This window comes from Danio aesculapii, chromosome 4 (assembly GCF_903798145.1).
Source record: "Danio aesculapii chromosome 4, fDanAes4.1, whole genome shotgun sequence".
Classification (NCBI taxonomy): Eukaryota; Metazoa; Chordata; class Actinopteri; order Cypriniformes; family Danionidae; genus Danio; species Danio aesculapii.
In genome coordinates, this window is record NC_079438.1 from 38,168,251 (window position 1) to 38,195,746 (window position 27,496).

General features: G+C 36.5%; 1 protein-coding gene across 2 annotated transcripts in view; it reads right to left on the reverse strand.

The window, feature by feature from the left end:
• The window catches only part of nav3 (neuron navigator 3), a 103,024-nt gene that overhangs the window by 13,975 nt on the left and 61,553 nt on the right, over positions 1 to 27,496 (reverse strand). For both annotated transcript variants that reach the window (XM_056455591.1, XM_056455590.1), the window contains exons 4-5: positions 16,740 to 16,812; positions 8,289 to 8,472 (exon numbers count right to left, since the gene is read on the reverse strand). In XM_056455591.1, the coding sequence (XP_056311566.1) occupies positions 8,289 to 8,472; positions 16,740 to 16,812 (257 nt within the window). The remainder of the gene's footprint in view (positions 1 to 8,288; positions 8,473 to 16,739; positions 16,813 to 27,496) is intronic.

Sequence of the window (27,496 nt, forward strand, 5' to 3'; positions counted from 1 at the left end):
TTAAAAGTCTACAGAACAAACCATCGTTATACAATAACTTGCCTAATTACCTTAACCCGCCTAGTTAAGGTAATTAACCTAGTTAAGCCTTTAAATGTCACTTTAAGCTGTATAGAAGTGTCTTAAAAAAGATCTAGTAAAATATTATTTACTGTCATCATGACAAAGATAAAATAAATCAGTTATTAGAAATGAGTTATTAAAACTAATATGTTTACAAATGAGTTTAAAAAATTATTCTCTCCGTCAAACAGAAATAGGGGGAAAAATAAATGGGGGGCTAATAATTCAGGGGGGCTAATAATTCTAACTTCAACTGTACATATTTTTTATTAAAGCAATGTGATATCTGAAAACAGTATAAAAAATAAAAGTTTTGAAAAGACTGAAAGCGTAATATAAAACTCTTCATTTAATACTGTCAGTTTTGTCTATAGAAAGAAAATATATCAATATTGTAAAATATACAGAGCAGTCAGACCTACTTGATTTCATCATTCATGATGCTTCATGGGAGTGAGATGAGCTAAACATATGTTTTCTCCGAGTTGCAATTCTCCGATTAGTGGAATATTCTCTACAGCAGAGATCAATCTTGTTCATGGAGATCTACCTTCCTGCTGCAATGTTGATCAAACGCATCTTCCTTTAATTACCAAGAGCTTATTTGGATCCTACTTAGTTGGTTTAGTTGTTTTAGATCAGGCCTGGAGCTGAATTCTGCAGGAGATTTCCAGGAACAGGATTGGGCACCCCTGCTCTACAGCATCATGAATCATTTTGGCCCAAATACTACTATTAGGACTTAAGCTGAATTAATGTGAACACAAGAGTTCAACAAAACAATTATTTAATTAACCTTAGAGCTCACAACAGGTCTGTCTTTTAATACCTATTAAATGGTTTCACTAAAGATACAACTTAGTTTTATTTCAGGAAGTCAGCTATTGCACTCAATTGCATTGATTATTGTACAGTTCTTCCAAAAATGAAAAATCATTTACTCAACCTACAGGTACAATTTTTCCAAACATGTTTGCATTTCTTTCTTCTCTTAAACACAAAGGACGATATTCTGAAGAATGTAGGGGGGAAAAACACCTAATGAATTCAAGCTCCAACTATAGATGTCAATAAGTGTTTTTTTTTTCCAGCATTCTTCAGTATATCTTGTTTTGATTTCAACAGAAGAAACACAAACAAGTTTGATACAAGTTGAGGGTGAGTAAATACCAAAGGAATTTTAATTTTTGATGTGAACTGTCCCTTTAATGTAAAACAAGCATCCATCTTATTCAAACAGGCTGAGTTTATGTAGTTGCAATTTTAAGGTGACAAAAATCTACTTTGTTTCACCCTTTTAAAAGTTGGCCATAGTGATTTAGACGGTGGGTGTGTTGGGCAGAAGGACATCATTATGACCACCATGAACGCTTCACTTTAACGAGCTTCTAGGGCGAGTGCGTGACAAGGAGCTGGCTTAAAATTACAGACTCCCTCAAGTGAAACCCCGAGGAGCAACAAAGACTTCAGCAGACCCAACAGAAGGAGAGGAAGACAGTAAAAAGGGTGGCAAGACAGCAGGTTAACAAGCATTGTAGCCAAAGACAGCTCCAGCGAGACACATACACTGCCTTTCACTCTCTCGTTCACTCGCTCTCATGAGAACGTGATCATGTCCACATGATTAATGAGGCCCGTCGTTTCTCCTCCAGCTCAAAGATGAACTCGACTGGGACAGGATGGCTGAAAAAACACTCTATGCTCTACAACTTATTTTCTTTCTTTTCTCCTCACTTCTAAAAATGACTAGCAGCATGAAGTATGACAGTGGTGAGTCTGACAACCTCAAAAATAAATAATCTGTTGCTACGGGCCATTCAGACACACTTCACACAGAGAAACAATCAGCTAAGGTCACTATTCAAAACATTTTAAACTGGTAGGGCTAAAAATAAGCCAAAAACAGGAAATGTTTATGCATTTGCTTGTTCATTTATGACAAGAACTGAAAATGCATAAATCTGAAAACAAAGTGGATGCTTTTGAAATGCTGATGTGACCGTGCAAACGCCTGAAAACAAGAGTATCTGAAAATGATGACATCGTGCACATGCATGGTACATGTTTAGGGGAGAGAAGATTAAAGTCTAGAATGAACAGACACACAACAAAAATATGTGTATGTAGTGTTGCTCAAAGGTTTCCTAACACTTCATCTACAAAGATTTTTTTCACCTTACAACAAAAAGTGGAGACACATCTTACACACACTGCAAATTCCACATACACACCAGCACCAAGCTGGCAACAATAACTCATTTTCATTCTGTTTACTAACAAGGTGATAGCTCCAAATACTAGACTCGTAAAAATCGTTTTAGACCCTTTTTTGTGGGTGTGTAAACATGAATCGTTTTTTGAAAAACGCTGTCTTAATGTGAAATCCTGGGTAGTGCAAAAGGGCAAATGCAAGGAAACGCAACCTGAATCTGAAATTGAAACTGTAATGATTGTAAATCCTCCCACAGTCTTTTCATCTGAATATTAGCCTGTCTAATCTTGCAATATGAAAATAATATTCACATTTTTTTTTTTACTTAACTTAAAAGTTTAAGATTAGTGATGTATTAGCAATGGTGAGCAACTCTACTTCCATGTGTTCAACGACAATTGTTTTTAGAATAGAGTTCAAGACAACCATATAATATATATTTTCTTCATTAGCCGTCCATCACAAGTTCTCAAGTTCTAATGAAATAAAACTGAATGACTTCCAACACCGCAAAAGGCAACAAGCTAAGAATGATCATCCTCCAGTAAAAACCTTTAAAGCATCTTTAGACTTAACTGCTTGAAGCTCAACAATGTATAAAATAAATGTAAACTTACCCCCCAACAGAAAAACATCTCATTTTCAAAGCAGAACGAGAACTTCCAAAAAAGGAACTAAACACCTAAATACAAAATGTCACACTGTGGACCAAGAAAAAACAAAAATACCCAGACCAAAAACTTAATATAAATGATTGTTAAACTTTCAAAACACACACAACAACCATGTGTATTCCATTTAAAGTTCCAGTGTTTCCCCACTAACACTACTGTACCTATTGCTGTCAGACTTTCTCCCATAGGACAGCCGGCTCTTCCTGTCCCGTGAGCTGGGGGCAGGCAATCGTGAGCATGAGACCACCGATTCCAGCCGTTCAACTCGGGACATGTTGCGCTGAGAGGGAGGGATGACACTTCACCCCCCATATCTTGCCCAGACCTAAAGGCACCGCAGTGTCCAGCTCTCCCTCTCTCTCTCCCTCTTTCTGACCGGCACTCCAGCAGGTGTTGGCTATAGAAAGCCTGGATCTCTAAAACTGTAAATGGGAGCAGTGCCTATGGGTAAAAGCAGCCAGTGTGTGTAAAAAAAGCTCATCCCTCATTCCCAGGGATCTCAGACAGTGTTGTATTATGGTATTTAGAGCCTTAAAACCAAACAGATACCATGCTGACTGGGTGTCAAAGTGTTAAAAGTAAGCTTCTTCTTTCAAAGCAAAAAGAAACAATGTCTTATGTGTTCTAAATTACTCCACTGAAAAAAGAAGGTATAGCAGGATTTTCTTTTTTTCATACTGTAGTCTTTAGTTTATGTCACAGCTGGGAACTATGATTTGCTAGTTGTTATAGTTGAAGATATAATTCACTCAAAAATGACAAGTCTGTCATCATTTACTCATCCTTCACTTATCTCAAACTCGTTTGAGTTTCTTTCTTTAGTAAAACAGAAAATGAGATATTTTGAAAAATGTTTAGAAAAATGTAAACCAGTACCTTTGACTTCCTAAGTATTTGTTTTTCTTACAAGGATATCAGTGGTTACTGGTTTCTAACATTCTTCAAAATATCTTCTTTTGTAACTTATTAAAAACTAAAAAAGGTTTGAAACCACTGGAGAAAGAGTAAATTACAGAATTTTAGGTGAATTAGATAGATGTCAGTGCACTTAAAAAAAATATTTATGTTATATTATATTATATTATATTATATTATATTATATTATATTATATTATATTATATTATATTATATTATATTATATTATATTATATTATATTATATTATATTATATTTTGGGCGTCACGGTGGCACAGTGATTAGCACTGTCACCTCACAGCAAGAAGGTCGCTGGTTCGAGCCTTGACTGGGTCATTTGGCATTTCTGTGTGGAGTTCGCATGGGTTTCCTCCGAGTGCTCCGGTTTCCCCCACAAGTCCAAAAACATGCAATATAAGTGAATTGGATAAGCTAAATTGTCTGTAGTGTATGTGTGTGTATGAGAGTGTATGAGTGTTTCCCAGTGAGCTGGAAGGGCATCCGCTGCGTAAAAACATATGCTGGATAAGTTGGCAGTTCATTCGCTGTGGTGACCCCTGATGAATAAAGGGACTAAGCCGAAAAGAAAATGAATGAATGAATGAATATTACATTTCTTTTGATCAATAGAAGTAAGTTTCTACTAAATCAGTAGAAATAAAATTATTCCAGCTGTAAGTAAAAGTAAAAGTGAAAAATCTTCTGACTGTTTTTTGAATTGAATGTCATGTTGTGAAGTAATTCTGAGAGTGAACAGAAAATAATGATTTAATACCAGCAACTTGACATTATTTAGAGTGACCACTTCAACTTTCATTTCCAAAACTATGCACCACATGTGAATTAAACCTAATGCGTTTATTCACCGAGTACGTGCTACATTTTTGCCAATAAGATACACATTTTAAAGAAACCCCAGGAGTCTGTTTAAGCTTTTCAGTGCTGCTGAGTTGATTAATAGCCCAGATTCCTGTGGCTAACACACATGCTAACACAAAACTAATCGACCAAGCACCCATTTTAACACCTGTAGCATCAACCGGGTAAAGATTTGAACAAACACTTCCTAAAAGCCATACAATAGCCTCCTTCTTCCCTGACTGTCAGGATCTGGAGAGAGAAGTGTGATAGTTTGATTTGAAGAGACTGACTTTACAACATCCTGCAGGACTGAGGCCAATCCACAGCCCTCCTGGCCCAATTCTGCCCGCTGATGTCATCTGTGCGTATGTGTGTGTGTGTGTGTGTGTGTGTGTGTGTGTGTGTGAACACCTGTTGCTGCTGGATGAGAGTTGAGAGAGTCTCATGGGCTCTGGACAAGAATGAGGGACAGCTGTTGTCTTTCTCTCTCTCTCTACACTTGTGAATGCTGACAGTACAGAGAACTCAGCACTACAAAACGCACGCTCGTGTTTTTTTTAGATTGTGCCACACACACAAATGCACTCACATGCACACATATGTTGGTGGTACACCTATCATTGTAAAGACATTGCATAGGCATAGTTGTTTTAATTCTGAGATGATCACTATTTCTTATAAACAAAAGCCTCAAAAAAATCATTATTAATAATAATAATAATAATAATAATAATAATAATAATAATAATAATAATAATAGTTTAGTATGTTTATTTTGTTATTTGAATTACTGAATCATCTTTATATCCTCCTCTAATTGGCGGCATAGGAAACAGAATTTACACCTTATGAAGGTTGTAGGTCCTCATAACATAGGTCAAATGACTGCACACATCCAAAAATGCATGAACACACATACACAGATGCATTCTGGGGCAGGTAACGTGAGTCAGGCTGTGTAATGGCATTCATGTGTGGCATCTCGTCTTCATGGGTGCTAAGATTACTCTTCTATTTACATCACAGTCATGGCCTTCCTTTTTTAACAACACACACAAACACACGCGACTGTCTTATTCTGGCTTACTGTAGTTAAGTTACCAATAATGTAAGTTAAAGTTAAACAAGTTAAAGTTACAGCACTAAAAAGTATACATTTATTTATATGTTAGAAATTGTTATGTTGCACATAAAAAAACAGTTAATAAATAATATGTTGTTTTATAATAAATCAATTATTAAATAAATATATTATATTATGAAAATTATTATATTATATTATATTATATTATATTATATTATATTATATTATATTATATTATATTATATTATATTATATTATATTATATTATATTATATTTGCATTTTAAGGTGATAGTAACCATTGTATTACATCATATAAATAATATTACTTGGCTAATAAAACTTGTAAATGACTAGTAAAAAGAAATGTATTAAATAATTTCCAAATTTTTACATAGTATAATATTTAATCATTGTTTAGTTTATTTTATTTATTTATATTTTTAACTTTGTCCATACACCACTTTAGACAGACTCAGACTCAACTTTATTATCCTGTTTAGGGAAACTAAAATTGCAGCGAGGTGCCGTAACACAGGCAAAGTTCTATGTACACAGGCGACGTTTCATGTCCATGTACACTTTAAATCCAGTCAGGGTCTTGAAAGAGCTTTATAAATAAAAAAGGTTTGAGTTGAGTATACTAGATACTGTTATGCATTTCATTTTTTGAATGTGTTAGTAGGTATGCAGTGCATGTTTGGCATAAAAAAAAATAAACATCTTAAAAACTCCAAAGGCACATATTTAGTTTTGGAAAAAAAAAAAAACTAAAATATATATATATATATATATATATATATATATATATATATATATATATATATATATATATATATATATATATATATATATATATATATATATAAAAGTAAGAACTACAATATATATAATATATATTCAAGAACTACAACAAAAGGCTCAATGGACTACAAGTGTTGTTTTCCAGGATTTTTCTGAAGTCAGTGAATTGGCCAAAATCTGGCCTATTGTATGTAAGTGTCCAAATAAGTGTCTGTTTAACTGGGAGAGGATTAAAGTAAACTTTCTAGCTTTATAAACATTGTCTGTCTGTTGTAACACATATCATCAGATGTATAAAATAATTGCCATCTCCATAAACACTCGCGAGTATTGTTTTGTTTTGCTTGAACATACGTTTAGTCAAACCTTATATCATTAAAAACACTGATAACTGACAATGATAACAGATAACAGACAACTCCCTGAAGCTCCTGAAGAAAGAGTTCAGCTGGAGCAAAAAAGTATAACGTTTGTAATAGTTCTCTGGGATTGCGCCATTTAGCTGCTGAAGATTTTTTCCAGGGTGAAATGTATGTGAAATGTTTTGATTTTTGACAAGAAATCCACTCATCTTTCTCTGGCTAATATTTAGCTGTAAGAATCTCTGCGTGGCTGCTTGGGGGAAGGCCATTACAGTACTGAAACGCAGTCTAAGCTGTTCACCAATCACAATGCAATAAGACAGCTAACCAATCACAACACTTTATTTATTTATTTTTTTTTCGAAAGGTGGGTCTTCATCAGAACAAGCAAAGCAGTTTGTGTCAGACTGGGGAAAATGTTTTGTTACATTGTAAATTATGTAAAATAAATAAATAAATAAAATTATTAAACACCATCAAGCACAAAAGAATGTTCTAGTACACCCGAAAAACAGAAACGCTATAGAAAAATAGCACTAGACACATTTTTAATTGTTATACCACCACCTATGGGCAGAACTACAGAACTACAATCTCATGTTCAAAGTGCATGCCAAATTTCATAAGGATCAGGGTATTATTTCATGAATTATAAGCTTTTTTGTATATTGGCAATGGACATTTAGTAAACCATTTTGAAATGTATAGTTATACAAAGGCAATTCATACACTGTAAAAAATGCAGGGTTGCACACAAGTTATCTTAACACTTTTAACAAATTTACCTGGATTGAACATTAAAAAAATTAAGCTGTCCCAATGAAATCTCAAGAATTGTGTTGTTTCAGCTCATTTTAAATAAGTAGTTTGAACAAGCAAAAAATATATATATATTTTTTGGAGTGTAATTCCTAATTTAAAACAGAACATATTTTTTTTCAGTGTGCAACAATTCACTGTAAAATAAATGGTGGGTTCCACACAATCGTTTTGTGTTGGGACAACATGAAGGATTTAAGTTAAATTATTAATTTTAAGTGGATTGAACATAAAACAATTAAGTTGTCTAAAAAAACTTAAGAACTATGTTGTTTAAGCTCATTTTAAGAAGTAGTCTGAAAGAACAGCAAACAAATTTGAGTGTAAGGTCTGGAATACATAGCTTGTGAAACTTACATAATATAATATTTACTTTATATATAGTCTTGGACTGTTAATAGATTTACTGTCATAGACTGCACCAGGAGTGCCACTACGTTTAGTGACTAAATGTGCAGGACTCAAATAAAGAAGCAACACAACAGGTGTCCTACCTGGACTGCATGTCTTGTGTTTTGTGCTGGCTCAGTTGTGCCGCCCCTGTGGTCTGATGTGTGACGTGCTGCTGGAGCTCCACCAGAGACTGCAGGTACTGCTGCTGGTGCTGCTGCTGCTGCTTGTAGCGGGACAGGATGAAGAACAGACCCAGGATGCTCTTCAGATTCCCATTACACACCTCTGAAGATCAAAGACACCACATTTAGAAAGTACAACAGGAAGAGCTGTTTAATCCTGTCAGCGGCAGCATCACATTGATACGACAAACCGTAACGACAGCATGTTTTTAGTGCAGAATCAAGCTCAAACTCTGCCGCTGAGTTACGCTGTACTGTAGCTGGGCTCATTTTAGGGAAGTTGGAGTTGTGTTTATAGTCATTTGAGAATACAGTAAGGCGGAGATAAATTCAGTTCTCTGAATGAGGAAGTGATACAACATGACAAGATGGGGCTGTCTGAATCAACTTTAGCATGGTCATTTGACTGTCTGGAGTCTTGTTTTGTGCGTCATAAATTAGATGTAAACAAATGCTGTCCTGATTGAATCTGATTAGGGCTGTCTGTCACTGTATCTGATTTTGCACTACAGAATTATTGTAGCTGTAATTTAATAAAGTAAATAAATCACAACACTCATTAGTTTAAACTCACTATAGTTCACTACAGTTTATAGAACTCTGCTGTATAGGCTAATTGTATACAGTGTAATTTAGTGTCTTTGCTTTAACATTATTTGGTTACTGCTGGGGCGACTCGGTGGCTCAGTGTTCAAAACTGTCACCTCACAGCAAGAAGGTCAATACTTCAAGTCCTGGCTGGGTCAGTTGGCATTTCTGTGTGGAGTTTGCATGTTCTCCCCGTGTTCACGTGGGTTTCCTCCGGGTGCTCCGGTTTCGCCCACAGTCCAAATACATGTGGTACAGGTGAATTGATTGGACTAAATTGGCCATAGTGTATGTGTGTGAATGAGTGTGTATGGGTGTTTCTCAGTGCTAGGTTACAGCTGGAAGGGCATCCGCCGTGTAAAAACATATCCTGGATAAGTTACCCTGATAAATAAAGGAAAGCTGAAGGAAAATGAATGAATGTATGGTTACTGCTGGTTAATTCTGAGATGTGTTAATACTGACAAACTCTGTGGATTTATTGATCTTGTTTAACCACATTTGGTATTGTAATCCTGAATAAATGTATATGTGAGCAATTTTCAAAATGCACTGAAAAATTCCCTAAACATTTTGTTACTAGCTGTGATATGGATGTATGTTAGCAGAGCTGTACCTATGACACTCAGCCTGCATCTTTGCTATTTTTGGGAAATAAAAAGAACTGCCCCTCATAAGTGAGCAGCAGAAACATCTTCAAAAAATTGTCGTCAGTTGTTTAATTATAATTTTACGAAGCTGAAAAAAAGAGAAGATTTTATAGAACAGTTTTTCCTCCTTGGTGTCAGTTCAGGGTCATATTTGTGAATGTCTCGCAACTCTTGTTGCGTTAGGATGATGAATATTAAATATTTTATTTTCAAATCAAAGGTCTCAGGAGTTAATTTTGACATGAGGGGGGTAATTAATTACAGATTTTTCATTTCAGGTTGAACTTTCCCTTTATTCATCATTTACAGCACATATCAAGGTTATTGGCAATACTGTCTGCTAGAGTATAATGTGATACTCCTAATTAACATGTTTTAAATATCACATTTTTCACCAATACTGTACACAATAAATCCAACTTTAGACCTTTCATGAGACTTCCAATAAGTCAAACTTTGAAGTGTCAGATGAAATTTGTTATCCCGATTCAGAGCGATGCAAATGTATGCTAGGTGTCCTGTGAGCAAGGCTTTTCAAACATTTATTTTTTCTTCTGAAATTGAAGTTGCGAGTTCAATAAGTGCTAGGTCGCGGTTGCCCTGATCACAGAGATAAAGGACTGAAGATGAAGGCAAAGGCATCGATTGTCTGCACTCCTGCGCCTGCCAGCAACACTTTCCTCTCTGGTGCCCGTTTATGAAATGGCCTTCATTCATACTCACACACTGCTAATGGCTGGTGCTGAAAGAAACCGAGAGAGATGGTGGTGCTGAGACAGCGCTAAAGAGAAGAATCTGCTTTCTTTCTGACAGCCCGCCTGTTTGTTCTGCCCGTCAGCAGTGTTTGAGGTTATTAATCTCCCCCTGGTTCAATTTGGGACCGTGCTGAGCTGTAATTTGTATTCTACATAATAAAACGTTCAGATGGTATGTTTGAATAGAGCATATTTTCTGGGTCAGGCAACAGAAATTTGGCATTATTTGGTGTCGTTGCACTTTAAGTCAATGCGGAAAATGAAAATAAAATACTGTTGATCCAGGCGGGCTAATTTGTAAATATGTTTTGTATGTTTGCATTAATGGAGGGAATCTGTCTTTTTTCCCTCAGTTGCTCTGTGCAACAGCATATGGACTGCATTTGGATTCTGGCAATGTTGTTTCACATAAAGACATTACAGTTTTGGGGTGTGTTTCCCAAAAGCATCTTTAGGCAGCTATGGTTGCGAGTTTCATCATTTAACATAGCTGAAAGATTCACTCAAAGTTTCTCAAAGCCAACAAATGTTCATATAATGGGATTTACAGCTTTTAAGGTATTAGTTTCTTGTTAATATGGCTTATGAAAATTAATAAATTATGCTCTTGAGGAAAATGAGCAAGCTAACCTGCAATACAGTATTATTATCTTTCATTGCACACATTAAAAAAATCACTCTGCGTCTTAGATTTTTAAATGTGAGGTATCTTTTCACACAGCATATCTTTTTAGACTTTCATTAAGGGAAGTGAAGACAGGGAAGTGTGAATGTATCATCTATTTACAATCAAGCGACCTTGACCATTTCTTTTTGCATATACAGTAGTGCTCTTTTCTTCTAAAATAGGCATTTTTTAAACTGATGTCTATTTTATTAAATAAAATAAAATAAATGCATGTATTGATGCTTATTTTTTAATAACAATAATAACAAAAATACTACTACTACTAATAATAAATTCAGTTAGATGTGTTCCCCCTATTTATTTATTTATTTATTGCAAATATAGTTTACTGACGGGTCAATGAATGAACGAATGAATGACAATCAATGTATATTTTTTAAGAGTTCATACTAAGATATTGCCAGGAAAGAACACTGAGCTCGAAGATAATTGAGACCAGGGCTCTCGCCTGGTCGATGAACATGTAAGGGGGTAAGGGATCAGGTAGTTCTCGAGAGCTCCCCTTGGTAAAGGAGATAATGGGGAGATGGGGTAAATGGGGGAATTGTTAAAAAATATTTAAGGGATATTTTTAAAGAAAATATTTAAAGATAAGGGAGTAGTGCTAGACAGGATATTTATTGTGATTTTGGATTAATCAGATTTGCTTGATAATGATTAGGGATAGAAGACCAGCCGTGATCATTCATATCACATACTCCTCTCGAAATTAGTTCACATAGTAGTAATAATAATTTAATGCCTTTCTCATATCATTCATTCATTCGTTCGTTCGTTCGTTCGTTCGTTCGTTCGTTCGTTCGTTCGTTCGTTCGTTCGTTCGTTCGTTCGTTCATTCATTCATTTTAATAATGAAAATACAGTTTACAACTGATGCTTAGTTTGAATAACAACAACAACAATAACAACAACAATAATAATTCATTCATTAATTTTCTCTTTTCGGCTTAGTCCCTTTATTAATCAGGGGTCGCCACAGTGGAATAAACCGCCAACTTATCCAGCATATGTTTTAAGCAACCCAACACTTGGAAACACTCATACACACTCTTTCACACACATACACTACAGCCAATTTAGCTTATTAAATTCACTTTACCGCATGTCTTTGGACTGTGGGATAACCAGAAAACCGGAGCACCAGGAGGAAACATGCAAACTCCACACAGAAAGGCCAACTGACCCAGCAGAGGCTCAAACCAGCGACCTTCTTGCTGTGAGGCCCTTTTGTACATCTCAATTATTCATTCTTAGTCTCTTTTATTAATCTGGGTTCGGAATGAACCACCAAATTATCCAGCACATGTTTTACGCAGCGGATGCCCTTCCAGCTGCAACCCATCTCTGGGAAACATCCATACACACTCATTCACACTCATACACTACGAACAATTTAGCCTACCCAATTCACCTGTACCGCATGTCTTTGGACTGTGGGGGAAACTGGAGCACCCGGAGGAAACTCACGCGAACGAACGAGGGGAGAACATGCTCCACACAGAAATGCCAACTGACCCAGCTGAGGCTCAAAACAACGACCTTCTTGCTGTGAGGCGATTGTGCTACCCACTGCGCCACAGTGACGCCATAATAATAATAATAATAATAATAATAATAATAATAATAATAATAATAATAATAATAATAATAATAATAATAATAATAATAAAAACAATAAAAATAGTAAGAATTCCAATGAGACTTTTCTAATTTATTTTGAATGTATTATTTGAAAATACTTAAATTAAATTAATTTTAAATTAAATAATTTTTTTTTAAATATACATTTAAAATAAAGTTATTTTAGGCTCTTGCTGTATGGTTTTTGAAATTTAACATTAACCATGCCAATATTTTATTGCACGACTGAAGAAAGATCTGACGGTTCATCAATTATGATGACATTTTTAAGAAAACCTCCTTAACCATATAGCTGAGATTAGAAAAAGTGATTTCTATGAAAACAGGCTCCCTGTATTTTCCATATTAATAAGTGTCTTTCAGTTTGAATACCTCAGAGGGTCATGCTTGATCTCTCTTCTGTGTCCTGTGAGGATTTTTTTTATTTGAGCAAAGGATTAATCTGCTCAGAGGAAGTGCCTATTTAGTAATGCTGAGTTGGCATGTACCAGTATCTTCACACACCTGTGTATATATGTGTGTGTGTGTGTGTGTGTGTGTGTGTGTGTGTGTGTGTGTGTGTGTGTGTGTGTGTGTGTGTGTTTCATGTCATGGTGGGTTTCATGCTCAGGTCAGCAGTGTTAAAGGTGCGCCCTCTGACCCTGCAGAAGCCCCTCTTCACCAGACCCTCACAGTCAATGAGATGAAAGCTGTGGGTGTGCAGAGGTCACAGTGAGGCCTGCTCTTTAAAGCACTTAAAACTGATGTCCCGCTGTGTGCTTCTGATACTCTACACACCGTGAACACAGAGTCAAGACCATTGCAGCCGGAAGAGGGATATTGAGAGTTTGCACCTATCATTATTGGCCCGTTCTGGAGAAAACAGGGCTAGGATAACACTCAGCAGGGGTCAAGAGGACAGCTTTATTGCAGAGAGGATGTGCTTTCACACTGCAGGAGGTTAGGTTTCATTTAAGAGCCAACTTTATCTTAGATGTTTCTCTTAAAGTTACTTCGAATGATAAATAGAAACCAATGTGACAACTACACTCATAGTGTAATAGATATTCAGTTAAACGATTGTTTTTTAATTAGGAATGGTCATTTGTTTATGATTGTATGATGAGACGTTTAAACTTGATCTGCTCTACATTTAATCTCATTGTTGTCCAGGAGAAACAGTTTGATAAATTCAAAAGTAAACATAACATTGACAGAAAAGACTAGATTAGAAAGATTAGAAATCATTACGTTTATTTTCCTAAAACAAACCATACACACATGTACTTCAAACACCTGCACATACACACAATTTACGAAATGGTTGAAGGCAAAATATAAGCCCTCCTGTGGTATCTATTAAATAAAGTGATGTTTAATAGAGCAAGGAAATGTTCACACTATTTTCCAGTATTTCTTTTCCTCTGGGTAAAGTCTTATTTATATTAGTTTGGGTTGCATGAAACCAACCAACCAACCAACCAACCAACCATCCTTCCATCCATTCAACCAACCATTCAACCAACCATCCATTTAACCAACCATCCTTTCATCCATTTAATCAACCATTCAATCAACCAACCAACCAACCATCCATTCAACCAATCATCCTTTCATCCATTTAACCAACCATTCAACCAACCATTCAACCAACCACCCAACCAACCAACCAACCAACCAACCAACCAACCAACCAACCATCCATTCAACCAACCAACCACCCATTCAACCAACCAAACATCCATTCAACCAACCTTTCATCTATTTAACCAACCATTCAACCAACCAACCAACCAACCATCCATTCAACCAACCAAATATCCATTCAACCAACCAACCGACCGACCGACCGAACAACCAACAATCCATCCATCCATCCATCCATCCATCCACCTACCCACCTTTCCATCCACCCATCTTATTCTAAACTATTCAATATTCATTCATTCATTTTTTTTCGGCTTAGTCTCTTTATTAATCTAGGGTCACTACAGCGGAATGAACCGCCAACTTATCCAGCACGTTTTACACAGTGGATGCCCTTCCAGCCGCAACCCATCACCGGGAAACATCCACACACACTCATTCACACACATCCACTACAGACAATATAGCCTACCCAATTCACCCTTACCACATGTCTGTGGACTTGTGGGGAAAACTGTAGCACCTGGAGGAAACCCACGCAAACATGGGGAGAACCAGCGACCTTCTTGCTGTGAGGCGAACATGCTACCCACTGCACCACCGCGTCGCCAATATTCAATATTATTATGCCCTTAACATTTTTTTTTTTTACATTTCCAGAACAAACCACTGTTTTCCAATGACTTGCTTAATTAACATAATTAAACAAGTTAATTATAAACAACCATTTGAATTTCACTTTAAGCTAAATACTAATATCTGGTAAAATAACTATTAAAATATGATGCAACGTTATCATGGCAAAGACAAATAAATTGGTTATTACAAATTAATTATACAAAATATTATGTTTAAAAATCTTCTCTCAGTTGAACAGCACTTGGGAAATAATTTTAAAAGAACTAAAATTTCTCACGAGGGCTAATCATTTTGACTTCAAAACTCCAACCTTGAAACCTTTAATTTAATTAAGTGACTCACAGCTTTAGAAAACATGCTAATATAAACACACACACACACATAGTGTGTGTGATAAAAGCATTGAGAAACCCAATCTACTGTGTATTTTTGGTCTTGTGCACTCATGGTGCTGAGTTTAGCGGGACAGTGAATACAGTATCCAGCCTGCTTTAGGGTAATGATATCTTTGCACAGCATTTAGTAGTACACTTGAGCTCCTAAAAGAAAATCAAGGATCTTTGTGGTTTGTCAACGCAGCAGTTCTGAGAAAAATAAAACCATCTAAAAATGATTTAACTGAAATTTCAGCTTGTCTCTGGGATCAAATGCTCTATCACACACTTACTGTACATAAATACAACAATGTGTCACTTAAAGGTACAAGTACAGAAATGTAAATGCTAAATTCATGATTATTGCACCTCACCATTACAAGTATGATGCTAGGATGGTGTGGGTAAATGTAGAAGTTCTGCTGTGTATTTTATATTTTGCTCTGATATTTTTTTAATGTGTGGTTGCTTGGATTCTTTGAGTGGTTGCCAAAAAAATTTCAAAATTGTGCGAAAGACACCTTAATAGCTAAAATGTTGCCTCTGATATGTCTGCTGTTATTAATAATTAATACAGATATTAAATATCAATTATTATATTAATATATTTTATAGAAATATATATATGTATGTATGTATATATGTATATATATAATAATAATAATTATTATTATTATTGTTTTGTTGTTGTTGCTGTAGCAAAAATTATTACATTCTAAAGAAATCATTCACATTAACATAATATTGACATAATAAATGCAATAAGAACGATTATTTTACATTATTCCCATTTGCCATTAAGGAAGTAAATAAAAACATTTACATTCTGTGAAAAAATGCTGGCTTGTTTCAACCCAATGTTGGGTAAAATATGGAGAAACCCAGTCGGTTAAATTATAAAAGTTTGTTCATATTTTACCCACATTTTTCATTTTGTGTCATCATAGATTTCAATTTACCGATTTTAAAGCAGAAATACATAGATGTAAATAGTCTGCTTTAATGTTTCAAATTACTTTTGAGATATTTTTTTTGTTATTTACATATGGATGAATTAATATGGACTACTACAATACTATATGTTATTGATTAAAAATTGTATAGTGAGAATACATCGACTTGTGTCCCCTATTAACAAGAAACACTTCACTATGAGATATGGGCAGTGTAACAGATGGAGTGCACATCTAATAATATGATTAAATGTAAACCAACCACACATTTCAAGATACAATTACAGTTAACAGCCTGAAAATGCAGTGCATTTCCAGTGCATGTCAAGTGTAAAAATGTAAATAAGATTTTTAACTCTAAACATAATCAGTAAATAACACCACAAACGATAAGAATAGCAGGCCTATTAGTGAAGGCATTTATCAGCTGTTGTGCAGTTTGGAAAAGGGTCTTACCTTCAGCCGAGAGCCCTTGAACACTGACTCCTCTGGCCCCTAAGAAACTCAGACAGCACTCCACATTCTCAATCTGAAAGAAAACACAAAGACATCAGCAAACTCAACAGGACATGCACAACGCATTGAGGATGTGGATAGTGTGTGTATGTGTGTGTGTGTGTGTGTGTGTGTGTGTGTGTGTTTGTGAGGGGTCAGTGATGTCACATAAATGACTTTACTGAACCTTACACACTTTCCTGTCAGTATTTAGAGTTCTGCCATTGACGCAGACTGTGATGGCTTCATCTGATGCTCCCATTCAGAAACAGCCTATTTCAGCATGTTTGACAGCTTGACTGGTGTGTGTGTGTGTGTGTGTGTGTCTGACGTGTGCATGTTGGCGTTGAGTGGGGACTCGTCCATGGCCTTATGTCCACAAAGCCTCTATTGTCGTGAGGTAGACAGTGTCACGACCCCTGGCTGACCTCTGCGAGATGGACTGGTGTGTGACAGTGGGACAGCAGTGTGTCACACCTACTCACACACACACACTGACGAACGTGGAGCTGGGCTATAATAATACAGCGCTTGACTGAAAGTGTGGTAAAGTCCTGGCGCCTGCACTCATGGGCACACAAAGGGTCTCCGGCCATGTGATACGCATGACTGGCATATTTTGCATTAGTAATACTGTAGAAGAGTTACAGTAGGGACAAAGCCGGTCAATTGACTTGACCGCACTATATTATTATGCGACATCCACAGCGCTGTGTGGAATGCATTGTGCTTGTGAGCTGGACAGTTGACTCAGCTCATACAGTACATGAGACCCTGAGGGACGGTTACTAATACTGCCAATAATGCACACTTTCACAAGGAAAGGTCACTCTTGAGACACTTTCCAATATGTTTTAATGGGTATTATAGAGGCTTGTGGGATTGTAGAGCCTCAGTTATCACAGGTTTTAGAGATGTTACTGCACTCTCATACTATACAGTATGTGTTGCTGGGGAATTACTAGCTTTTTGGATTACTTTGACTCTTTTCAGAGGTTAATAAGTCTCATGTGAGGCAAAAAGATTGAATACCATCTTATCTTCGGGAAATATTACATATTTTAACATTGCTGATATTCTTTCCCCAACTAAGCAAACAGCATAATAGAAAGTTAGAAACCCTGCATAGAAGTATTTAGGAAGAACCACTTGATGTGTGTGTAGCTTGTATTCCTTATGTTGTGGGAAGCAAATTTCACCATAATACAGCACCACTACATTTTGACTTTGTGGGGACATTTTTTATGGTGTGGTTGCTTGGATGTTTTGAGTAGTTGCTATCACATATATAATTGATTGTTTGAGGTTGAATAATCCTCATGAGGAAAACAACTCACAAATCATACAGAATTAAGTATTTTGAAAATGTAACAATGCAGATTGTTTTCTGTGAGGGTTTGGTTTATACCTTTCATGGTGTAAATACTATATCTCTTAATTGGCATTTAAAAAGGAGGTGTTTATGGTTAGGTGAAGGTGTAGGAAAAACACCAATGCCCCAATAAGAAAGCATCAATTTCAGAAAAATGTACATTTTACATTTAGTTTCATATTATTGCATATTGTTTTATATTACAGCCTTAATTTTGAGGTGCAAATAGCACGCACAACTTCTCCTAAGTGTAATTATCATCTAAAAAATACACTTACTGCAAATAAAAAAGCTATTTTAAATGCAGTGTAAATAGAATATATTTTCATTTGTACTATGTAAATAACAATGCATTCACTTTGTTTAAACAGGCTCTTTTTGGTATTTGTACTTTATTTGTTCGTTTACACTTGATTGTCCCCAATGGAAACAATTGTCTTGGACTCAAGGCCCACATTTGCATTCACTAAACAAAAAACAGACATCAAAAACAAAAATCAACACAAACATTCAATCATTAACAAATATTACATATTCATTCATTCATTCATTCATTCATTCATTCATTCATTCATTCATTCATTTTCTATTGTTTTTTTTGGGGGCGGGTTGCGGGGGCAGCAGTCATAAGAGAGAACTCTAGACTTCCCTCTCCCCAGACACTTCCTCCAGCTCCTCCAGTGGGATCACGAGGCTTTCCCAGGCCAGCCAAGAGACATAGTCCCTCCAGTGTGTCCTGGGTCTTCCCCGAGGCTTCCTCCAGGTGGGACATGCCCGGAACACCTTCCTAGGTAGGCGTTAAGGAGGCATCCGAAACAGATACCCGAGCCACCTCAGCTGACTTCTCTCAATGTGGAGGAGCAGTGGCTCTACTCCGAGCCCCTCCTGGGTGACAGAGCTCCTCACCCTATCCACAATAGTGCACCCTGCCACCCTGCGAAGGAAACTCATTTCGGCAAGCTTGTATCTGAGATCTTTTCCTTTCGGTCATGATCCAAAGCTCATGACCATAGGTGAGAGTAGGAACATAGATTGACCAGTAAATTGAGAGCTTTGTCTTTTGGCTCAGCTTCTTCTTTACCACAATGGACCAGTAGATCAGCATTACTGCTGCCGCTGCACCAATTCGCCTGTCAATCTCACGTTCCATCCTTCCCTCACTCGTGAACAAAACCTAAAGATACTTGGAGGAAAGTCCTTATCCCAGGTGGAAATATTACATATTTAAAAGTCTAATTGCTGTGGGTAAAAAAGATTTGTTAAAACGATTGTATCTACACACTGGCAACCTATATCGATGACCAGAAGGCAGTAACTCATACTCATGAAAATAAACTGTGCGAGGGGTCAGCTAATATTGTAATAGCTTCGTCACAAACGTATTGCTCATGGAGAGATTGTAAGGATCCGTATTCCCTTTTCTCTCAGATTCTCATGGCTGTCTTCACCAGCCCTCCAAGTTTAGCTTTAGATTGAACTGTAAGGTAACACTTTATTTTGATGGTCCATTTGAGTCTTAGTAGACTGTCTGCTTAAAATGTTGATACTGCTCATTCAGCAGACATTTAACTGACTATAAGAAACATTGCAAGTACATGTCAACTTACACGAACCCTAACCCCAACCTAAAAGTTTACATATATCTAAAGAGAATTAGTTGACATGTAGATGCAATGTAACAAACGGACCATCAAAAAAAAGAGTGACCAACTGTAATATTTCCGTACCACACAGTAAACCCATAGCGTATTATGCTTTCAATCACAGCTTTGTAAAATAAAAGCATAACTTTTTGCTGTACCCCAAAAACTCTCAATCTCCATAAAAAATGCAGTCGTTGCTGCACACAAGAACAAATACTGCTTACATGTGGACCCCAGGTAAGCAAGCTCTCTATGTGAACACCCAGATATTTATAAGAGCACTTAGTTTAATCATCATCTGTGTTAATAGCATGTAAAAATAGCTATTTTCCTTTAGTAAACATTATATACTGCTATTTGCAAATAGCTACTTTAATTTTATTGAATAGTCTTTGTCAGTAGCGTCATGCCGAGGCTTGAACCAGCAAGAAGGTTGCTGGTTCAAGCCTCGGCTGGGTCAGTTGGCATTTTTGCATCTTTGTCAGTATACAGTAGTTTAAACTACTAGCTGGACATTACATGAAAATACGCCCCCCCCCAAATTAACAGAATGTAAGTTACTGGAAAACAGAAAACATGAGTGAACGGTCATCAGGGAGCAAAAATGTGCTTGGCTGCCTCTATCCTAAATGTATCTTCTTTTATGTTCAGCAGAGAAATTCAATTCATACAGGTCTGGAACAACTTGAAGATGAGTAAACGACAGACTTTTCAGAACATCTTTAACATTTTGTTGAATCAGTGTGTTACCTCTGTCAGTGTCCGTCAGAGCTTGTTTTCGCCAGTTGAACATGCTGAACTGACTCTTATTGGGTCGTCAAATGTCTGATAAATGACATGCTGTAATCTAGCGATTATATGTGTCTATTGAAGAGATGTGAACACACCTTAAGTCTGATTCTTTTCAAACAGGGTTCAACCGGTGCAGTGTATATCTACAGCTCAGTACAGGTCCCACTAACTCTCATTGCTTACTAAAAAGCAGCAGATCTGCCGTGAAGGCCAATTGGACTCAATAATTTAAGGTCATTCTCACAGCTGTCCTAATATAACAACGATTTACAGTCTTTCACACGACTCCATCCTCAATACATTCAGATCCACACAAATCCCATCTAGCATTAACTCCCACACACACTCACAAAATGAATAAGCAATTGTTAAAGTGATTTACATCAACAGCATCTTGTTTCTTTTTACATCTGTCCCTATGTTTTTCATATGACACACATCCCACACAAGGCCGCACACGCAACAAGTTTAATGCACTTTAAAGGTTTGATTATCTCGTCTCATAAAGCTCTTTAATGGCGACACGGTGCAGAACATGTGTGGTGCACCAGAGATGGGCTGCTTTTCATTGCAGTCTCATTAAGGCGACGGCACCCGCGCACATGGGCACCCGACAGCAAGTCCCGACCAAAAAAACTGATTCAGACATTCTCAATGCAGATGAAACGCACTTAACATTAATGTGGTCGAACGCTAAACGCCGGCCTGGAATTTCAACCGCATCGTTTAACACTTTTCTGGAGTGTTTACGATATATGATAGCTCATAATGTCTCAGCGATGGTCCGAACATTTGTTGCCGACACCAAAAGTGCAAATGTTGATTGACAGACCCAAGCGAACAGACGTAAGAATAGGGTTTGTGCTTTAAAAGTGAGAAGATCATCAAGTTCGGTGTCCGTTACGGATATAATCCCATAAGTATGGTTGGAAATTCCATCCTGGTTTTAATAGCAGTCCCATCAGCCCATCGCTCTGTTTATTTTTAGTCTGCCTCACAGCGATGTACACAAATATAAACCGTGATTCTATACGCTAATGGCGAGCAGAGCTTCTCGGCAGCTTTAAATGCCGAACCGCCGCTTTTTCAAACCCTGTGGGATTTTAACAACTCTCCGGGAAAAGTCAGATCATCTGTTTTTCCGACATAAACTGACATTTTCCAGCACCAGATATGTCATTAAACGCAATTAGGGAGGAGAAGGTTTTGATGAGGTATATTTTCACAAAATAATATTGAGAAATTTATAAGCGAGCCGACGCAGATCTGAACGGGATGGAAAATAACCATGGGCTTGGTTAATGTCCTTTTTTTGCTTTTCTGTCGCAGTGAATTGCAGCCGTCATAAATCCGATTGTGTTTAATCTATACAACACACTTATCAGAACAAGGCTTTAATGCAGAGTAAATGTTTGCACTGTGTGGATCCAGATGCTGAGGGGCCCGGATGGCTGTGCAGGGACCGGTTCCAAGCGTATCGGGTAACCGTAGGCTGAGCGCTGCTGCTCCAACACTTGCAAGAAATACAAATGGTCTCAAGCCTCAATTATATGACTTACACTTAAAATCCACTCAGAGCCAGGACAACACATAAACGCTGTGTTTTCTCCAGCACTTCTGGATTTTCAGAGAGACAGCTGCTGTCGTTTTGTACCATTTCATTTGCTCTGATCGTATTAACCACATGCGCATGAATTCGATATGCTGTTCATAATTACTGCTAGATAGGACACACTCACACAGTTAATATTGGTGGTGTATCTGAATAGTATCGATTTAAGTAAATTCATGTTTTCTCTTCAGCCTCCAAGCTAACATTTTCTATGAGAAACCGTTCTATGTTCTATGTTGTTTAACCTCTTCCAAGGTTATTGGTTAATTTATTTTTAGTTTTTCTATATAATAAATTTTCTCATGTTGTCAAATGCATTTTTAAATAAAGATTGTTGCTTTTTTATTTTAAAAATGCTGGTTTAACAATACTTCTAATAACAATTAATATTTTTGTTTATCATCTTTTGTATGTTACAATACTTTCTTTCTTTATTTTCATAAAAGAAGTAGTATTTCTGTTTTGCTTATAATTTGGCAGGTATTATTGGCAGGTTCCTTTTGTGACAACTTGCGCCATGAAGTGTGACTATATTATGACTGTACGAGTGAAAAGTGTTTTTCAAATATGTCCACCTTTACTGCATTAATATATCATTAATATCACCATTATAAATATCACCATTACTGCATTAATACAAGATATTCTGTTTATCAAACACATTTAAACGATTTCAAACGCATATTGTCACACAATATTGTCACAATTTATTGCTCAAATTGAAAACCAAGTCTAAATAATCTAACAGCGCATTTTCACTTTCCTCTTCAGGGCTGGATTGTAATAAAAAATAATAACTTGTATTACTGTTTTAATTCACAGACACAACAAATAAGACAGTGCTGCACTAATAGTGTTATTGTAATGTTTGGCATGTTTGTTAAAACCACCTCAGTGCCAATTTCAGCATGCCATTCTCTGTGCCCAGTGGGCGCTGAGACAGAAACCATAGCTGAGCCATTAAGATGCCAGCCTATGACGACAGTCGTTAAATTCCTGTGGCCTCCTCTGTCTAATTAGCAACTAAATGGATCAGTCTGCAGCCGCTGTCCTGCACAAGACTGGTGGAGGTGCAGCTTTCAAGCATCTGTGTTCTCAAAACATCCAATAATGCCTAGATCTCATACTGCGAGGTAACAAATGTCTGTAAATGCAGATAAAGGTTGTTTAAAAATGTATTTCTTGAAATCTTAAAAAAATATCCAAAAGTACAATGAAATATCCAAAATGTAGCAATCCAAGTGCACTATTTTTTTCTTTGCCTAAAGTCCTTTGTGAAATGGATGAAGTAAGGGTGTACTCACTATTGGCTGTTTGGTTTGAATGAACTAAATTCTCTATTAGTGCAGTTCATTGTAAAAGCTGTAATAAGAGTAAAAGCTGCCATCCAAACCAAACAAGTGGACCGAGATCACTAAAAAGATGCATTTTATTCTAGTGTGATTTGACTGAAATATGAACACAGAAGAAAGACATCTAATCAAACCAAGAAGAGAACAGGATGCAACCATTGAAGAAAAGAATTCCTAAGCTTATCTGTTTTTTCCCCTTATTTTGCTCATTATACTGTAGTTCTATTGCTCAATACAGTTCCATACATGTCTCCTTATAAAAGTTCTTTGTCTTGGTGTTTGGTGTTTTTTCCCCATACGATAAAAACATTATATTTGCTCTTAGACAAGATGTTAACTGATCTTTTTTGTATTTTTGTTTTGTTTTTTGTGCGTTTTATTTTGTTTTGCTTTGTTTTGTATGCATACGAAGAAAAGAGGCCAAATATTTTATATTATTTTTATTCTTTGCCTGGACCAAATCAAACAAATAGAACAGAGTTAAAATAAAAAAGGACAACAAAAAAGAATATGATTTATATTCATTTATTTATTGTTTAAAATGTCCATAATTGAGAACTATACATGGTTTCCGCTACATTCATTCTTCGCATTCTTCTGGGCGCCACACCAAAATTCATCCTGCCAACGGCTACATAACAGCTTCTCATTCAAATCTTTAGGTCGTTGTTGTTTTTTTAATAGCGGGTTATAATCGCACCAAAATGTATTAAAAGGTAAGTGAATTATAACAGCACGAACTTTTTTGTAATCTTAGTAGTGCTGTGCGTTATTTGTTTAACCCTTTAAGGTGATATGCTGAAAGACTGACTGACAGCGTGATTCGTGAGGCCAGCAAACATGACGTAGCTTTCAGTTAAGATGAACACAGTTTATATAATTATACTTTATTTATAGATAAAGGTCTATGGTTTTGCTTGCAATGACTTTATCTTGCTGGAGTTTATAGCCATTTCACTTTACTTCAGGAAACATTAATGCCGCTCTGTAGGTCTATTGGAGACATTCATAAATATTCCTAACAAATCTAATAAATGTCGGAGACATACCCGTTACATAAATTCACTAAATCGCACTTCAGCAGTGTTTATTTGAGAGCGCACAAGAAAATCTGCACTTGAGCAGCGCATATTTGAGGACGTGCAAAAAGTTTTATGCACGAGCAGAGGAAATCGGTGCGCAAGCAGAGATCTGCATGCTTGTATTACATAAATGCGATCTCGACTTGTAATACTGCGCTCACGACATTTGTCATTGAAATAACGCTATAGGTAGTTGATGGATCAGTGTAAAAGGCTGCTGCCACAGCTGGATGAAATCCTAGAGGAAACACTAACTATAGTAGATTTACAGTGAACAAAGTACTTTTTAATTATTATTTTGTCATTTGGACAGTTATAATGATTATATTTATGGTGCTTTTACATTCTTTTTATATCTTGAAAGCTCTGATCTGTGTTCACTGTAAATACTTACACTTACAGCGGAACAACTAGTGGAATATACAAATTTTCTTCTTTTGTATCCCATGTAAGGATTCGTACAGTAACTACTTGAGGGTAAGCAAATGATGATAGAATTTACATAACTTGTATCACTAGGGTTGTCATCTAAACTGAATCTTGTGGATTTGTAAATTTGCAACCATTTTTACATATTACCAACTGAAACCATGAGTATTTGCTGTGGTTATCCTATGTTGTCTGTTTTATGGTTTGATCTTTGCAGATTTTCTAAAAGAAAAGAGTTGCTCTGGGATTTCACCGGATTACTCCTATAGTTTTCTCTGTGTAGTATTAATAAGGATCTCATTGTTGCTGAGCAGAATTTGAATGAACCACATAGAAAGCGTCGATGTGAGATGTAATCAGAGGCTTAGACGCTCTGATTTTCACTCTGGGAGAGCGGATATTTGGAGCGCCATTAAAATGTCTGTCAAATGTGTTTGTCGACGATATAATGAACGAACATTTCCTTCATTCGCCAAACTGTGAAAATGTCTTGGAAGACATGATTACAACAGGACACAGAAATTAGATTTTGAAAGCATGTCAAACATGTCTGAAGAAGAAAAAAAAAAAGACATCAGAACCTGACAACCTCGAGGTACTGTTATTTCTAAGAGGATTGAAATTCAGACAATTACCAAAATGATTCTCTGTCAAAAGTAAAAGAGGCGGAAGAGCCATCAATCCAAAAAGAGATCCTCCCCAGAGGTCAAAGCACAATCACAGTCCAGTGAGAGTAAATATATCTGACAGGAAACAATCAGAAGCATTTCTGTTATGTCTACAAGCTCAGAAGAAAAGGTCAGAGCTAATGTCAAACACTGCACGTCACTAGTAAAATCTGAACGTCAAGTGTCACTATGTGGCGTTAAACACACGAAAAGACATTGTGAGAAAACTCCTCAACCCCTCTGTCAAAGCTACAGCAAAAGCTGAGAAAGAAAGTAAGAGTGAAAGTTGAACTGAACTGAATGACTGATATTTAAGATGACCACCACCTGCTACACAAATAAAATTGTTACAGCAGAAAATGGAACACAAGTCCGCTGAAACATTAATATTTCAGCAGTCTATGTTATTTTTTGGTCAGAGATGATCTAAAAAAAAAAATCAAACTGCAAACATGTTATTAAATCAAGGGAGAAAAGCACTGTTCACTTTCATTCATTCATTTTCCTTCAACTCAGTTAACCCCTTATTTATCAGGGGTCGCCACAGCGGAATGAACCACCAGGTTTACTTCAATTAATGGATTTGCTGAATAAATACCAGTGGTCATTTCAATTTATGCAGAAAGGGGCCAAAAAGCTTTGTAGCCAAGTAAAGGGTAGTTCCCACTATATGACTTAAAAAATTGGCAGATCGCTCTGCTGTTCAGACTACATGACTTGATTTTGTGTCTTTAAATCACTGGTATTTCACACTACACAATATGTAAATGATCCATATCTGCTGAACGTCGATTGTCCACAGATTTTCCCCTGACCACAGCCCGATCTGATGGCGAGCTTGTTAACTTAAATCGCACTTAAAATCTCATAGTGTGAACTAGGTATTAGATAAATCTGCTTGTTTTGAAAAATATTTCTGTGTGAACTGATTTATAGCTCATAGATGACTATAAAATTAAGTCCACCTTACCAATGAATTAAAGTACTACCAAAACTACTCAATGAAGATGACAATTTTAGGCATCTCAATAAACTCAATTATACATAACTTAATTAACACCTGTTTTGATAAAGTACTTCCCTTATTAACCAAACCAACTCATTTGAGATCTAAAGTACACCCTTTTAATAAACAAACCTATTGACTAACTAAATTCAGTCAAATCCAAAAAATCATCCTCTTGAACTAATCAAAAGAACTAAACATCAAAAGCCCATCCTTTAATGAACTGATTAATGAGACTAAGTCCATCAACACACCATGGAAAAAGCATGTAACATTACCATGAAAAATCTGATAAATGTATCTGTAATCCGTTAAATCTTGTAGACTAACCAGGTTAAACCAGCTGATCATTCTGAGCTCTCTACTGTACGATGCTGTATTGTTCAGAAGAAGTTGAATGTGGCATGCCATCAGAGAGACATGATGATCTCAGTGGACGCATTGAGGAGCACATCTCTCAGCTGTCAGACTCTCACAGATGGAGCACAGATGATGCAGACACTTTACAAGCCCTAGCACACTTAACTCAGCTGGTCCTCCCATACAACTGGGAGAGGAAGCCTCTCAAGATGACCACAAATGCAAACCTGTAGGACACGCTCTCAGCAGCTCATAAGCAAACATACAGACTAACACAGGGTTATCAACCTAAGCCAAATTCATTGACTTTTCTATGGCTTTCACTGACTAAAAGACAGAATTTCCATTGCTCACAATAAGTTTTTTGAAAAAAGCATCTGTTGAAATGTCCCTCTAGAACAG